This window comes from Dendropsophus ebraccatus, chromosome 12, assembly GCF_027789765.1.
Source record: "Dendropsophus ebraccatus isolate aDenEbr1 chromosome 12, aDenEbr1.pat, whole genome shotgun sequence".
Lineage (NCBI taxonomy): Eukaryota > Metazoa > Chordata > Amphibia > Anura > Hylidae > Dendropsophus > Dendropsophus ebraccatus.
Window position 1 is genome coordinate 80,641,832 of NC_091465.1, and position 15,961 is coordinate 80,657,792.

The window sequence follows — 15,961 nt, forward strand, 5'->3', positions numbered from 1 at the left end:
GGAGAGTGGCATTATACTGCGATTTTGGGGTGTTGGGTGCACCCAGGCACGCTCCCCCTGATGTCCCAGTGTCATTCCGGAGGTGTTGGCATCGTATAGGGAGGTTTCATGGGGGACTTGGTGACCTCCAAGTGGTCGAATTTGGATTTCCAAGTGACGAGAATTTTTTTCCCATAGACTATAATAGGAAGGAATATTCGTTCGAATAGTCGAATCTCGGTGCAAATTCAATTTGAATTCTCGAAAGTCAAATATTTCACTACTCGCTCATCTCTAGCTAATCAAAGCCAAGGGGTCCTCAGCCGCTGCCAGAAATTGCTGTTAAAGATCATGTCACTGACAGTGTTTGAATGATTGGTTCCCTTAAAACAATCTGGATTTTGAGTTCTCTTGGATCCATCCTGGTTACTTCTGGTTTCATCTAAAGATCATCTGAATCATCCTCACATCAAACATTAAAGCAGAGATTAGACTACAACCAAGGATTATAATAAAAATTTTATTACAACTGTGAAATAAAGAATTTAACCTACATTGTTTATTTTATTATTATTTTTTTTATAGTACAGGCAATTGTAAAAAAAACTTTGTAATTGGGTTTATTAGCTGAATAATGCATTTTTATCATAAAAAAGCAGTGTAAAGCTCTCCCCCCCCTGTCTTCATGGTTTTCTATGGAGAGGGGAGGGGTGGAGGGAGATGAGGCACAAAAATAGGACAGCAAAGAGTTAATTTACAGCTACATCACCAGGCTCTCTCTTCTGAAGTCAGCACTGACCTCTCCTACCTCTTAATACAGCTTTCAAACAGCACCCACTGTGTAATCCTTTGTTCTCTGCTCTCTGCTAGCGACTAATCTCCCTCCTCCCCCCTCCCCTCTCCATAAGTTACACAGGGCCGGACTGATGTAAAAAAGTAGAGATTTCCTGATAATGAGCAGTGAATGAGAGAGAGAGGAGGGGTGGGGTGGGGAAAGTCTTTTTGAATGCAGATAATGGCATATTGGCCTAATAAACCCAATTACAAAGTTTCTTAAAATCACCTGTACTATTGATTTCTGGGGGAAAAAACAAACAAATAAACCTAAAAAAATAAAATTTTAAAGAAAAACAAATGCCTAATCAAAATCTGTATTTCGGTCGGTGATGTCCATTTTGTTTCTGAGAAGGAGTCATCTATTCTTATTTATTCATCTCAAACAGACCTTACTACCTATACACAACAATCCAAGAAGGGCATAGAAAAAAGGAATAAAAATGTATATTATATTATAATGTATATTATAAAATAATCTTGAATTCTTGCCATTTGCATCCTGGTCACTAGGCTTAAAAAGAGGCTCGGGCTTCCCGCTCTGTCTGTGACAATAAGGGGGAGGCTGCTGTAAAGTGACATGTAGAGCACTACAGCAAAGTAAGAAAGGTGACACCAGTAGATAATAAAGACAATAGATGGCGCTCACAGTTTAGCCTCCTTCTCCTTAGGAATGACCTGTGCACAAGTCATAGAGATTACAGGGCATGCTCAAATGTGTCCAATAATAGAGTCTGGGAATGTTCATTGTGCCTATGTCCATGAGACTTGTCATAGAGCATGTCACTAAATGCTTTTAAAAACAACTCAGGCAAGATGGCAGCCCCCATAATAATGTACAAATAAAAAAAAGAATGGGGGAGTAAACACATACTCATCTGCCTAATGCATGTTAAAACGCTGGAATAAATAGTCTGACGACTGCAACTGTATCAGTAAGCACCAACTTCTTTCTTTACATGTGTGCCATTATATATAATAATATATTCCTGCTAAAACAGGGGAGTAGTCCTTATATACAATACATGGTCAAAAGGAATTCCTTCTTTAACTATTGGCATAAATGTTTTCTTCTGGCTCATCTATGGCCTAAAAAAGAGAAAAATCAGAGAATGATATGAAGACTTATTCTCAGATTAGGAAATGAAACACAACTTTTAATATAATATTCACCATAAAAATGACTCTTGTCCATCCCAAAATACCAAAAAAATGAACAAAAAAAATATTGTCCCTGATAAAAAAAAGACAATCACAATTCGCCAACTACTAAGTTACATAACAATTATGGGGGAGATTTATCAAACATGGTGTAAAGTGAAACTGGCTCAGTTGCCCCTAGCAACCAATCAGATTCCACTTTACATTCCTCACAGACTCTTTGGAAAATGAAAGGTGGAATCTGATTGGTTGCTAGGGGCAACTGAGACAGTTTTACTTTAGACCAGTTTGATAAATCTCCCCCTATATGTTCATACAAGTCTACACAAAGGAGGCCTCTAGAGTATGTGGGCTCAAATGTCGGGGGAGGGATTACAATAGGAGGAGCTGTGGTATAAGGGACCTATATAGTCCTACACTAAACCCTCCTCTATTCCTGACCTAGGCGGAGTGATCGCTCTGATAAGGGCAGCCCCGCTCTAGAACCTAACCCTGGCTTACTAATACAAGCCCTGGATAAAAATAGGGAACACTGACTATCTCACTAAGCCACAACACCCTGTCTAAACTGATATGTGTAGGTCTGGGTTCACACTACGTTTTTGCAATCCGGATAAAAAACGGATGGAAAAAACGGATGCATGTGTGTGCATCCGTTTTGATCAGTATTTTCATTGAATACCATAATAAAAAAAAGGATCAGTTTTTTTTATGTACACAAAAGCGTAGTCAACTTAATTTTTGTGTCCGTTAAAAAAAACTGATCCGTTTTGAGCTGTTTTTTTTTTTTTTTTAATAATGGAATTCAATGGAAAAATGAAGCACAACGGATGCACACCCATGCATCCGTTTTTCCCATTTGTTTTTTGCAAAAAACAGATTGCAAAAACGGATTGCAAAAACGTAGTGTGAACCCAGCCTAAGTGAGATAGACTACATTAGTAAAGCACACAAAGGATAAAATCTGTGTATCTTATGATAGAAATCCGTGTATCATACAATGTGCAATGTCGAAGACAGTAGTGATTATTAATGCGCTAACAGGGAGAGAGGCATGGTGAAAAATATTGGCATTGGGTCTCTCTCACTTTGTCTCCCCAAAAGCACTATATCTATCACACCCCACCGATGAAGTAGCTGGGCGACATAAATGTGTCGGACCTTTCCCCCAAGAAATAATGTTGTTCTAGCTCATGAACGACAAATGATCATACGCAACTTGTATTTGATACATGATGGTCCAATGGTAATGATCAATCCACCGTCACCCAGCTGCTAAGGGGAAAGTATAACAGTGTCTGTGTATGACCTATAGGAATTGTAGCTTTATGCACTCAGAATAGACTGATAGAACACATGGATAATACAGTAAATATGTGATAACACTGTATCTACTTTATGTGTGTTCCCGATCTACGGGGGGGGGGGACTGCAGACCTTGGTGGATAGCGCCGTGCCACCACAGCGTGACATGGAAAACAAACTAAGGGAAATATGCACACGGGTATGTTGAAATACATAAACGCCCAGACTATTATAATTAACCTAGATAATGGTACATATATTTAGTAAGAAAGTCTAACCGCACTTTGGCTAAAAGAAGCCCTATGTCTAAGCCGGTGTCAGTGAAGATCAACCTGGCCGATACTGAAGTACCGGCCGGATGAACTTAATTTCTGTTGAATTGGAATGTGGGCCCACCCGTGTGTGCCGTATCCCAATTCACCATAGAACACAATGGAAAGTGCAGCCGGAGCCACAGTTTCCATTGTGTGGACTGACAGTTCTGTGCGTCCGCTATTCAATGAATATCAGCCACACAAAACTGACATGTCAGTTTTCCATGCGACCGCTTGCAATCCCTATGTGTATAAACTCCGGCTGAGATTCCATTCATTTAATGCAAAGTACTGTATATTTTTAATTAATCACAGCCGTTGTTGCAATTTGCAAGAACGGCCATAATTAATTAAAAAAATATGTTGTGTGAACATAGCCTAAAACTGTAGAGAGTCGTATTAGCAGTACATACACCTAGGATTACTTAAGATCTACCAGTACAGATGCGAGTACAACATAGATAAATAGTACCATGCATAATGGCGTGGTCAAAAGTGGGCAAAAATGTACACGGCCGATGGTCAGATATACAGACTCATGGACACCTGTATAATTACCGTTGTCACAGGTGGATAACGTGCACACAGCCGATTTAATGAAATAAAGATATCAGATAAACAAAAGGATACTTCAATGGTCTATGGCTGTATATATATTTTCCAGGACTCCCTAGGGCTGCATCCAAGTTATCCAGCCAATGGAAGTCACATGGCGATTGTTGGGATTCAAAGAACGTTGCCGAGCCTGAACAATTCAGTAAGTCCGCTTAACTCTGCTGATCAACTATTCATGATCTGTTCTGTGGAAAGGCTATCAATAGTTCCCCCCGCCCCCCCCCCCGGACAACCCCTATAATTGCAAGTTAACCCTCTCCCGCGGCTGGGCTGTAAATTAACGTCACTGCAGCCTATGCCTGATGTTGCAGTGACGTTAATTTAGGATTGAGGATAATACATGCCCACTGTCTATCGGTGATAGCCGGGGACCCGCTGCAACTATCAGCACCGGAGCCACGCTCCCCTGCTGAGAGTTAACCCTATAGATACTGAGGTCAGCACAACCGCAGCATCTGTAGGGCTCCTGATAGAATTCTCCCTCTACAGAGGGAGAATTCTCTGTCCAGTGTCCCCTGGGGCTCTACGAAGTGATCACAGAGCCCCGATGGTAGCCATGGAACCCTGAGGCTTCCAGTTGCCTGGCTATGGAGGCCGGCAGGGGGAGGGAATCTGGATGCGCGCTAGGTGCACGGCCGTGCGATCTGCCCCCTTCCCTCTCTCCCCTGCCGCTGTCACAAGATTGTAACAGCGGCAGGGGACAGAAAAGAGGGCAGACACAGGGACATCAGCTTATGGGTTCATTATGATCCCATAAGCTGATGTCCAAAAACGACCTGGGCATTGATGTATCAATGACCCCAGGTCGTGAAAGGGTTAAAATTTGGCTGACAGTTTTACACCCTGTGACATTTCTGTTCATGACTCCCCAGTTCTTACCCTCCTCTAATCTATGCACAGGTGGATGCAGATACTCACCTTCATGGGATAATGGGTTCCGTCTTTGGGTCTGACTGCTGATACATTTTCATAAATTTCTGAGAAAAAAAATATGATTATCATTAAAGTAAAGCCACAAGCAATCATACATTTAGGGAGACATTTACTATCATTGTGCCCCTAGAGTATGCCAGGGAGAAGGTGCAGATTCAGCCCTTCTCCCTGGCATACATTAGTCGTATCCCCCGTTCACTTGATGGGCAGGAGGGGGGGGGGGCATGTCTTTTAGTAAATCCTTCTGGGGGAAAGGGGCCTAATTTAAGACTGGTGTACTTATAATAAAATGGGGTTTATGGAGCAATGTTTAAATCAATCAATCAATAAATAAATGGTCAAATTACATAAAAACAGAAAACTACATATAAAAACACACAGTACCTTCTTCTTTTTCTTCTACCTTTATCTTTTTTGGTGGAGTTCTTGTCAAGATACCTTGAGATAACATTAAAAAAATCACTCATACTGTCCCAACATATCCTTGTGTGATGCTAGAGAGGATGGGCTCACACTATGAGCCGGTCACCTCAGATTTTTGGATCAAAACTTACAGTAGATGAAAAAGATACATACTTGGTTCACCAAGGTCACTTTTCTTCTTGTTCCTCCTCACAAAGAAGATGATCCCGAAGAAGAGAATTGCAATGGCGATTATGGTTCCTCCAATTAATAATCCAATAGTAAATTTAGATTCTTCAAGCAAAGAAACAAAGTAGTATAGAGGATCAGTCATGGACATGTAATTTTACTATGAGCAATATGGTAACATATACAGTACAGACCAAAAGACAATGACCCCAAACACCTCCAGGCTGTGTAATGGCAATGTGACCAAGGAGTGATGGGGTGCTACACCAGATGACCTGGCCTCCATAGTCACCAGACCTGAACCCAATCCAGATGGTTTGGGGTGAGCTGGACCGCAGAGTGACGGCAAAAGGGCCAACAAGTGCCAAGCATCTCTGGGAACTCCTTCAAGACTATTGGAAGACCATTTCAGGTGACTACCTCTTGGAGCTCATTAAGAGAATGCCAAGAGTGTGCAAAGCAGGAATCACAGCAAAAAGTGGCTACTCTGAAGAACCTAGAATATTATTTCACACTTTTTTACTGTATAATTCCACATATGTTAATTCATAGTTTTGATGCCTTCAGTGTGAATCTACAGTTTTCATAGTCATGAAAATACAGAAAACTCTTTGAAAGGTGTGTCCAAACTTTTGGTCTGTACTGTACTATTTATGTGACTATGTCAATGTAGACAGAACAACAATTTTTGTTTCCCACTAAAAAAGACAACTACATTTTAAGGTGTACTTTGGATATATATATATATTTTTTTACGAATACACTTTTACTTTAACAGAGCTATATTACTTTGTAACATAAAAATACATGTATTTTTTTTTTTTCTGTTCTGTTCAACTTCCATTGCGAAAGGGGTGGCACAGGCCGCTCTGCTGCCACCAAACTAAAATTCTAATTCTTGTAACAAAAAATGGAAACAAACAAACAAACAAAAAACTGTGTTTTAAACGGTGTGGTCTCTGCTGCAGTCTAGTGATATCTCTGTGTCCTAAAAACAGTGAGGCAGATCCCTCCCGCTTCCTACAAAGCAGAACGATCAGCTCTTGAATCCCGTTGTCTGCCCATTCCATCCAGAAGGCAGAGATAGCCCGAGGACTGCCTGGAAAACATGAATACAGCCATAGGCTAGGTTCATACCATCTTTTTTGACCATTCAACAGCCATTTCGAGGAAAAATAATGTAAATTGTTTTGTAATGACGTATGTTTTTATTTGTCCTTAAAATGACAGATGCCCCAAAAAACAGCTATTGGACACCCAAAAATAGACGGTGTGTGAACCTAGCCTATATCTGTATTCATGTTTCCCAGGCAGTGCTTGGGATGTCTCCACCATTTCCACAGAGCAGGCAGACAACGGGATTGAAAAGCTTATCGTACTGCCTCGTATGAAGCTAAACAATGCTCATTTTTAGTATTTACCATAGACATCAAGAAGAATGGTTTTCTTAGTTGTCTTTCCCTTGGAGTTTGTTATCTCACATGTGATGGTTTTCTGGTGATCATCTAGAGATGGGGTAAATGTTATAGTAGGTGAAGTCTTCCAGATGCCGGACACATCGCTCTTCTTCCATTGGAAAACAAAGGATGTGGCAGAGCAGTTCCCAGGAAGAGAGCAGGTCACAGTCTTATCTATACCAGCAGTCACTGTCCCGAGATCTGAGATGACTGGTTCTTCTGAGAGATCTACACGAGGAACACATAACACAAGAGATAACACATAGAGAGATAACATGTACATATAAAATACAAAAGTGACTGCAACAAACAATAGAAAACAAAGTGCAATAAACACAAACCTACTGAATGATAGACTGGTACTAAGGAGAGAGAGCCCTGCCCATGAGGGATTACTATCATTAGGGAAGAGGAAGAAGACAGATGAAACCATGAGTAGTTTTGTGGCGGGAACAGAATCATGGTATGGAGCTACTGTGCATCTCACGGCATGTACCAGACAAATATGCAGCAGTTATTTTAGTAAAGAGAAAAAGTATTTTTATTCTGCCATCTGTGACTAGTCACCACTCTCTGTCTATCGGGGTGCAGTGCCGGGATGATTGACAGGCAGAAAGGCCACTAACCAGTCTCGCTGCCTGTCAATCATACCCACACCACACACTGACAGGCAGAGATCAGTGACTAGCCACGGGTGGTTGCCACCCCTCTCCCTGCCCCACGCGGCAAAATAAAAGTCCTCATTGGTTCCCTCTAACAAAAATGGTGATTTGTTTTTTTATAATTTATTAAGAAATTCATAATTTTTAAATGCTAGAAATGACTCCTCACATGTTTTTAATTTGTTCTGGTGATATCAACTAGGGAGTCAAATTTTAAAAGGGTTATCCAGGATTACAAAAGACTCAGCTACTTTCCTGCGAAAACAGTATCACCTCTTTTCCCCTGGTTGTGTGTGGTATTGCTATTTGGCTTCATTCACTTCAATACAACTGAGCTGCAATAACACAAAACTCACACCCAAGTCAAAAGTAGGAATCTCGGCAACTCACCACTTAATCATCAAGTAGTTTATTCGGTAACACAACCGTAACAGTGTGAACAGCAGAACGCGTTTCGGCGATGTGCCTTTGTCAACTGCCTTGACAAAGGCACATCGCCGAAACGCGTTCTGTTGTTCACACTGTTACGATCGTGTTACGAATAAACTACTAGATGATTAAGTGGTGAGTTGCCGGCATTCCTACTTTTGACTTGTGCTGGGACTACACTCCTTTCCTTGTGCACCACCTGCATATCACGGAGTGCCGCTCTGATTCCTTTCCAAAACTCACACCCAAACTGAGAATAGAGAGAGGGGAATAGAGAGAGAGGTTCTGTATCTAAAAGAAAGCAGCCGATTTTGACAACCCCTTTAAAATTGGGCTATTGGCAATTTGACCTATAGCTAATGCTCTGAGGGGATAATCACCCCACACCTCATATTTTATTTAAAAAATGGAAAGGACAAAATGTAGTGAGAAAATAGCCTTACTTGGTGTGTAATGCTAAGGGAAATATCAGAAGGATTTACACCTGTTGGTTATATTCACTTAACTGCCGTTTACACCGAATGACGGCTTTTCAAGAAGATGGCCATAAATTGTCCAAAAAATCATGTTGAATTATTACACTGAAAATATGGCCATATTTTGCACCAACAATTACTGTAAAATTTAGCTTTTATTTTACTGTGTGTAAACATAGCCTAACATTGTCCTCTGAAAAATAATCTGGGTGTAATGGTGGAGGGGGATGAGCAAAAGGCCAATCTACTAAATACATTCTTCTCTACTGTATTCACAGAGGAGGATCCTATAACAGATGACTTGACTAGGGGAGATGTAAATTCTCCAATAAATCTCACCTACGTAACACAACAACAAGTGAGGCGTTGCATTAAAAAGATTAAAATCCATACATCCCTGGGCCCAGAAGTTATCCATCCTAGAGTTTTGAAGGAATTAATATTATGTTAGACAGACTCTTGTTCATGATATTGAAAGATTCTATACTAACAGGGGTTGCTCTACATGACTGGTGCATAGCTAATGTGGTACCGTTGTTCAAGAAGTGGTCAAAAAGTGATCCTGGAAACTATAGGCCTGTAAGTCTAACATCTATACTGGGTAAAATATTTGAGGGTTTTGTAAGAGATATTATACTGGAGTATCTTAATGAGAAAAAAAAAATTATCACACAGCACCAGCATTGGTTTATGAGGTCCTGCCAGGCTAATCTGATCAGCTTCTATGAGGAGGTGGGTTATAGACTGAACCTGCGGAAGGCTGTGGACATTGTGTATCTGGACTTCAAATGTATTGGATACTGTGCCAGATGAAAGGTTGGTCTTTAAAATGAGTATTCTGGGACTGGGATAAAATATATGCAAAAGGTTAACTAACTGGCTGAGTGATAGGAAACAGAGGGTGGTTATTGATGAGGTATACTCTGAATGGGTCACAGTTACTAGTAGGGTATCACAGGGGTCATTATTGGGTCCTCTTCTTTTGAATTTATTTTGTAGAGGAGCTACAGAGTAGAATCTCCAGATATGCAGATGATACTAAACTAAAGTAATCACCACGAAAGAGTATAATTTAATATTATAGAAGGACTTGGAGAAGCTGCAGGCTTGGGCAGAGAAATGACAAAGTTTAATGTGGATAAATGTAAGGTTATGGCTTAGACCAAAAAAATAATAAGTACAGTTATGTCCTAAATAATAAAACATTGGGTAAAACTGCTTTCGAAAAAGACCTGGGGGTATTGGTGAACAGAAAATTCAACTTTAGTTATCAGTGCCAGGCAGCAGCTGCCAAGGCTAATAAAATTATGGGATGAGATGCTAAAGATGAGATGATAGTTTTTCATCTTTATAAATCACTGGTCAGACCACACATGGAATACTGTGTACAGTTTTGGGCACCGGTATATAAGAAGGACACAGCTGAACTGGAGTGGGTGCAAAGGAGGGCAACAAATGTCATTAAGGGAATGGGTGGGTTAAAGGACAGAGACACATTATCAAGCTTGGGGCTTTGTAGTTTAGAAATAAGACGTCTTAGGGGCGATCTGATCACAATGTACAAATATATGAATGGACAGTACAGAGATCTTTCTAGTGATCTTTTTAGACCTAGGACTGTAACTATGACAAGGGGGCATCCTCTACATCTAAGGGAAAGACAGTTTCATCATCAGCACAGACGCGGATTCTTTACTTTAAGAGCAATAATACTATGGAACTCTCTGCCACGGGGTGTTGTTATGGCTAATTCATTAAATATGTGCAAAGGAGGCTTGGACGCTTTTGTTAAAAAATTATAAAGTTACAAGTTATGGGCACTAGAATTCATGTAACAGGACGCTGATCCAGGCATTTGTGCTGATGCCATTGGAGTTGGGAAGGAATTTTTCTCCCTGTGATGGGGCAATTGTCATCTGCCTCATAAGGAGTTTTGCCTTCAACACGGTAGGGTTTCTGTAGGTTGAACTTTGACTCTAGTCTTTTTTCAACCTTATTAAAGGGGAACTCCAGCGGGAGGGCACTTTTTTGCTGGGACCGGGGAGGAGTTGGCCGAGAGAAAAGCCATATGTTTGAAGTTTAGATGCTGGGCACCCTCCTCTACTGTCTGTAGATCATGAAGGTATTACAATAACCCAGTAGAATAAGATTATACACAGGCTTTTTGTTGCAGATCTGGTCTGCATGAGGTAAAGTTTTTTTTTGTTTTTTTTTTTCCTTTTTAGTTTGGATGAATTGAAGCAGCAGAACAGGGTTTCATGCCCCATAGGAACTACATGTACTTATTTTACATTAGCTAGTGTGGTGTCCCACCACGAGTGTTGCTTAAGTCCAGTGTAGTCTAGTCTTCAGACACATATGGGAAGTACGGACATTCTTTTCTTGAAAGCAGCACTTCTACACACCATACATTGGTAAATGCGCTCAGAGACGACAAGTCAGGGATCATCCCAGCCCACGCCGTGAACAAGTCTAAAGGTACAGGACAATATCCTCAAGGAAAAGGAACTGATCCGGATAGAGCAATGTTGCTAGAAGCCTACGTACGCGAAGCATGGGTGTAACCAGAAAACTCTGACCACTCTGCTCAACTCAGGTAACAAGTTCTGGGGCTTGTGTCAACCTCATAGGACCGGTCACCCGACACTACCTCTCCAGCTCTTAGTACAGGGGACCGACCACAGGGGAAAGGGGATAGCCAGCCTCTCTAAAATAATAGCAGGTGTGCCACCATACCTTTGTGCCCAACCGGCACTGATGTCACGACAATCTAACATCTGGCTGAGCTATATCTCAACCAGCCCCTACTGTAGTGGAGTCACACAGCACCATCTAGCAAGTGACTGGTCGAGCCTCACAGTGCGGCAGCACCACATTAGCACAGTGACATATATCACATATAAAACCCAGTGATATCAGATGTTACTGCAGGATCCTGCACATCACTCACACTTACCAGTCACTGTAATAGTGGTTGTCTTTTCTCTTACATAATGATATTTCACTGGACTTTCTTTGCTTCCTTCAAACCTAAAGTAATACGAACCATTATCTTCCCTCCCGGCATCAGTTATGGTCAGGGTGCAGTCTCCAGTATCCGGATTTCCCGTCAGATAGAAGTTTGGTTTCTTCACATCACTGGATTTATCATTAGTGGCCACAATATAATCTGACTCATAGGGCGTCCGTCTCCAGTATCCATGGGAATTGCTGAATGTGTTTCTACCATCAGCAGTAAAGGTACAAGGAATGGTGACACAGAGACCCTCCTGAACACTGATACATGAATCTACATCAATAGAATAGCCTGAAATATATTCTTCGCCTGGAAGGGGATAAAAGATGTCAATATATCACATGTATGAAATGTATAAAATATTATACCCCCAAAGTAGATTGCCCCCTCTTCAGCTCCCCCTCCCCCCAAAAGTAGATTGCCTCCTGTGCAGCTCCCCTAAATTAGATGACCCCCATGATGACAATAAATTATGTGAAAAAAAAACTCACCTCCACTATTGCTGCAGCTCTCCCAGCATGCACTTATTTTCTTTTGTCTTCTGGCACAGACAGTATGTGTTACAGACGCTGTGTGCACTGGTAGTCCCACCCCCTGTCAGTACACAGTCTATTTCTGAGCACTGACAGGTAGCTGGGACGTCCAGCGCAGACAGCGTTTCTAACGCACAGAGCCAAAGCTGCAGCAATGGGGGAGCATGTGAGAGGTGAGGGTTTTTTGCTATTATTTATTGTCATCATGGGGTCCATACAGTAATATAAGGGATTCCCAAGAGGAACTACATGACTCTGTGGCCCTCCGGAGGATTCCCCGGGGGGCCACTGACAAGATCAGATATGAGCGGTTTGGACAGCTGCGATCCCCAGGAGCCTTGGGTCGTGCGGTTGCCTAAACTGGCCACAATATGAAACTACTTCTTAGGACTTGTATCAGCTGTTATGAAATATATTACATTGTTACTGGAGGATCCTGCACATCACTCTCACTTACCAGTCACAGCAACATAAGTTATTGCTTTTTTATAAAAATATTTTACTGTTTTGTCTTTTCTCTCGACAAATTTAAAGAAATATCGCCCCTCATCTTCTCTCCTGGCATCAGTTATGGTCAGGGTGCAGTCTCCAGTATCCGGATTTCCCATCAGATAGAAGTTCTGTTTCTTCACATCACTGGATTTATCATTAGTAGCTACAATATATTCTGGATAAAGAGGCATCCGTCTCCAGTATCCGGAGGAATTGCTGAATGTATTTCTACCATCAGCAGTAAAGGTACAAGGAATGGTGATAGAGTGACCCTTCTGTACACTGACACAAGGATATACATTGATAGAATAACCCGGATCATGTATGACCTGGCCTGTGTTACCTTTGAAAGATAAAACATAACGTTATACATATTAATGCAAAATAGTCTGCAGCCCTCCAGATAGTCCGTGCAAAAAGTGGTTTATTCCATCAAAAGAAACAGTTCAAACAGGTGAGTACATGCGGCAATAGCAAACACAAAGTTTCAATGACCTCACGTCATCATTTTCAAGCGTTATTACATATTAGATATTAAATTGTAAGAAGTAATAAAAAGTTTTTTAATTTGTGCAGCGGGGAATTGGGATGCGGGCGCGCATGGATGCGCCCGCATCCCAATTTATTAGGAGTAAAGATCATCCGGCTGGTACTGCATTTACTGTATATACCTTGATTATTAGCAATCACAGTACAGTTTTTTTTTTTGTAGATATACAACAAAATAAACACAAAGGCAACAGCAAGTTGCCTGAAAAATGAACAAGACGTACAAGAATATATCAAACAAGTACTAACAAGTGGAAATGGAGTAACCCACTGGGGAAGTAGGTGTTAGCGGTACCCGGGCTGCCACTGTCAGATGTTATGGTCACGGTGTTGGCACGAGGGTGCAGGGCTAAACTACGGGAACTTGAGCAAGCGGGACCCCAAGACAATTCTTTGTTGCCCTTAGTCAAGGCACCGATAACTAGACCAATGCACGGGAGTTGTGCGTTTATTAACACGGAGGTTGTCGATAGCAACAGTCTCTGGATGCAACCACTGATAGGCAGACTTGAATAAAACTGAGGAGATGGGTCATGTTGCTACAGGCCGTAGTGTGGTAGTGTCACTTTGGTTGAGAGGAATCTTAAGGGAGGATGGGAGTAGTAGTTCCCTGAGAATGATGCTGGGTATAACAATACTGAGGAGAATACTTGCTGTTAGCGATAAAATGAAGATAGTGACTTGAGAAATGTACCCAGATCTTGAGGTGAAGTGAGGATCTTAAGGATGAGACTGGTCTGGTCTGGACTGGACTGGAAAACATCTCAGAGGTAGTTAGGTGGATCACACTAAGTTGCGGCCTTCTCCCTGAGGAGCAGCAGAGAACACGTCCTTCCCTCTTGAAGGTAGAGGGAGAACAACACTAGAGGGGAAAGTGACTAACTGACCCCAGCCAAAAGCTGGATGGCTATTACGGTTACAACAGCAGCTGGGGAAGTCACGTGACACTAGGCCATTTGCATCACCACACCATGTGACAAGCACAAGAAAATATGCAAATTAATACACATAGGAGAATATGAGGAATACAGAGGATGATACCAAACTTGAACACTGGGGGGCAATATAAGCTGAGCTCTTTGTGTAGTGACCCACCAGGCACTACAAAGTTTTATCTGCAATATGACATGTGCTCTGTATAAAGTAACTGTATAATGCTTTATCATTGGTGTCCAGCAGGTGGCAGTGCATTGCCAACATGTTAACAGTGAGCATTGGGACCCAGCGGCCTTCCACCTCAAGTGTGTTGCCTAGGCAACAGTAGGAGGTCTTACAGGTCCTGAGAGGAGTTGAGTAGATGTAGTCGGTGAGGAGGAGCAGACACGTGCTCTCCATCATAGTCAGATATAAGCAGTCGTGTGCTGACTAAAAACTTCAAGTAAGTGAAGTAACCTGCTGAGTGCAGAGCAGGCAAAGCAAGGAGAGAGAGAGGAGAGATTCTAACCAGCCAGACAAAGGCTATAACCACTAAGGCAGAGGGAACCCAATGCTCACTTCATGCAGCCTGACTGGAGAGTGACTGAACACCATTCCAATGTGCTGTATTACTGTGTAAACCAGAAAGTAAAGTCCCTCAGTTATATCACCGTTTATTCATTGTCTCCAAACACTGGAAACCAACCACCTCATTGCTGTGACGACCGCCCGGGGCCTTAGGAGAGCCAGGACCGCTAAGGTAGGAGTAAAGCACCGTGACACTATTGCCCCTGACAACACCACCGGCACCCTATCTGGTCCTAATAGAGCCTCCAGTCCACCGTGCGGACGTTGCAAAATGAAACAGGATCGAGACTTCTGCGCCTTGATCCATCAGTACCCTACTAATATCCAGGGGTGCCCCCCTGACAGAGACTGAGATTAGAAACCCCAAAAGTGACTTTTACCTGCTTAAAACAGCTGAATACTGCATTCACTAATTCACACTGGCAGAAGAGGGGTTAATCGGCCATTTTAAGAGATTAGACTGCCCTCCTGCTGCCCATATATGGAGAGAGGCTGTGTGCTGGACTGTGGTATTACATGCTGTGTCTGTGTGGATTGCTTACAAGTCGCCCTGTGAATAAAATCTATGCTAAAGCCCCCTCTATAAGTGTCTCTTACAGAAATAAGAGTTCAGCAAGCTGCTTGACCAGAGGAGCCAACCTTCTTCAAGGGGAGCACAAAAATACAGCCGGCATTGTGTGTAAGGAACCCAGCTAGGCTGTACACTCAGCAAGCTCCTAAGTCCCTGGAGTCCAGGATTTCATGCTGTGGACACATGAGTGAGTACTATTGGGGGAATAAAGCAGGGAAAAGTCTGTTTGAAGTATTAGCTATCTCCCTGAGTGGCCACATTTTCCAAAAACAAATTGCTGTATTTATTCCTAAAGGAGCCACGTCCCAATTTCCTGCCCGTTACCCATAGCAACGCTCCCAAAAAATATAAGTTAGCTCAATTTAAATCTGCTAGGCTGGTGCAGAATGTTGAGGACAATGTTGGACAGCGAAGACAACACCCAGGTGGGCCACAGCAGTTCTTCAGCTCCCATTACACCCAGCTGCATTATGCAAATAAGTATGCAATGCTATCCAGGCGCATCATGGTATCCTCATTATGATGGACCACCTGGTACCCT

At 42.1% G+C, this 15,961-nt stretch overlaps 1 protein-coding gene across 1 annotated transcript; it reads right to left on the reverse strand.

Moving 5' to 3' along the window:
• Positions 1 to 1,305: 1,305 nt before the first annotated feature.
• LOC138768810 (sialic acid-binding Ig-like lectin 12) lies at positions 1,306 to 15,748 on the reverse strand. The gene is made up of 8 exons (XM_069946765.1): positions 15,745 to 15,748; positions 12,763 to 13,140; positions 11,713 to 12,081; positions 7,154 to 7,417; positions 5,718 to 5,837; positions 5,526 to 5,579; positions 5,127 to 5,185; positions 1,306 to 1,902 (listed from the first exon to the last, which is right to left on the reverse strand). The coding sequence occupies exons 1-8, from the start codon at positions 15,746 to 15,748 to the stop codon at positions 1,861 to 1,863; spliced, it is 1,290 nt and encodes a 429-aa protein (XP_069802866.1). The 3' UTR covers positions 1,306 to 1,860.
• Between the last annotated feature and the right edge of the window lie 213 nt (positions 15,749 to 15,961).

What these genes read in the sequence shown, in the direction of transcription:
- LOC138768810 (XM_069946765.1), bottom strand. An exon ending in CATTCTTCTTGATGTCTATG is followed by an intron (nt 5,838 to 7,153) that starts GTAAATACTAAA and finishes CTTTGCTTGAAG; the next exon opens with AATCTAAATTTACTATTGGA. An exon ending in GGTAGAAGAAAAAGAAGAAG is followed by an intron (nt 5,186 to 5,525) that starts GTACTGTGTGTT and finishes TTTTTTTCTCAG; the next exon opens with AAATTTATGAAAATGTATCA.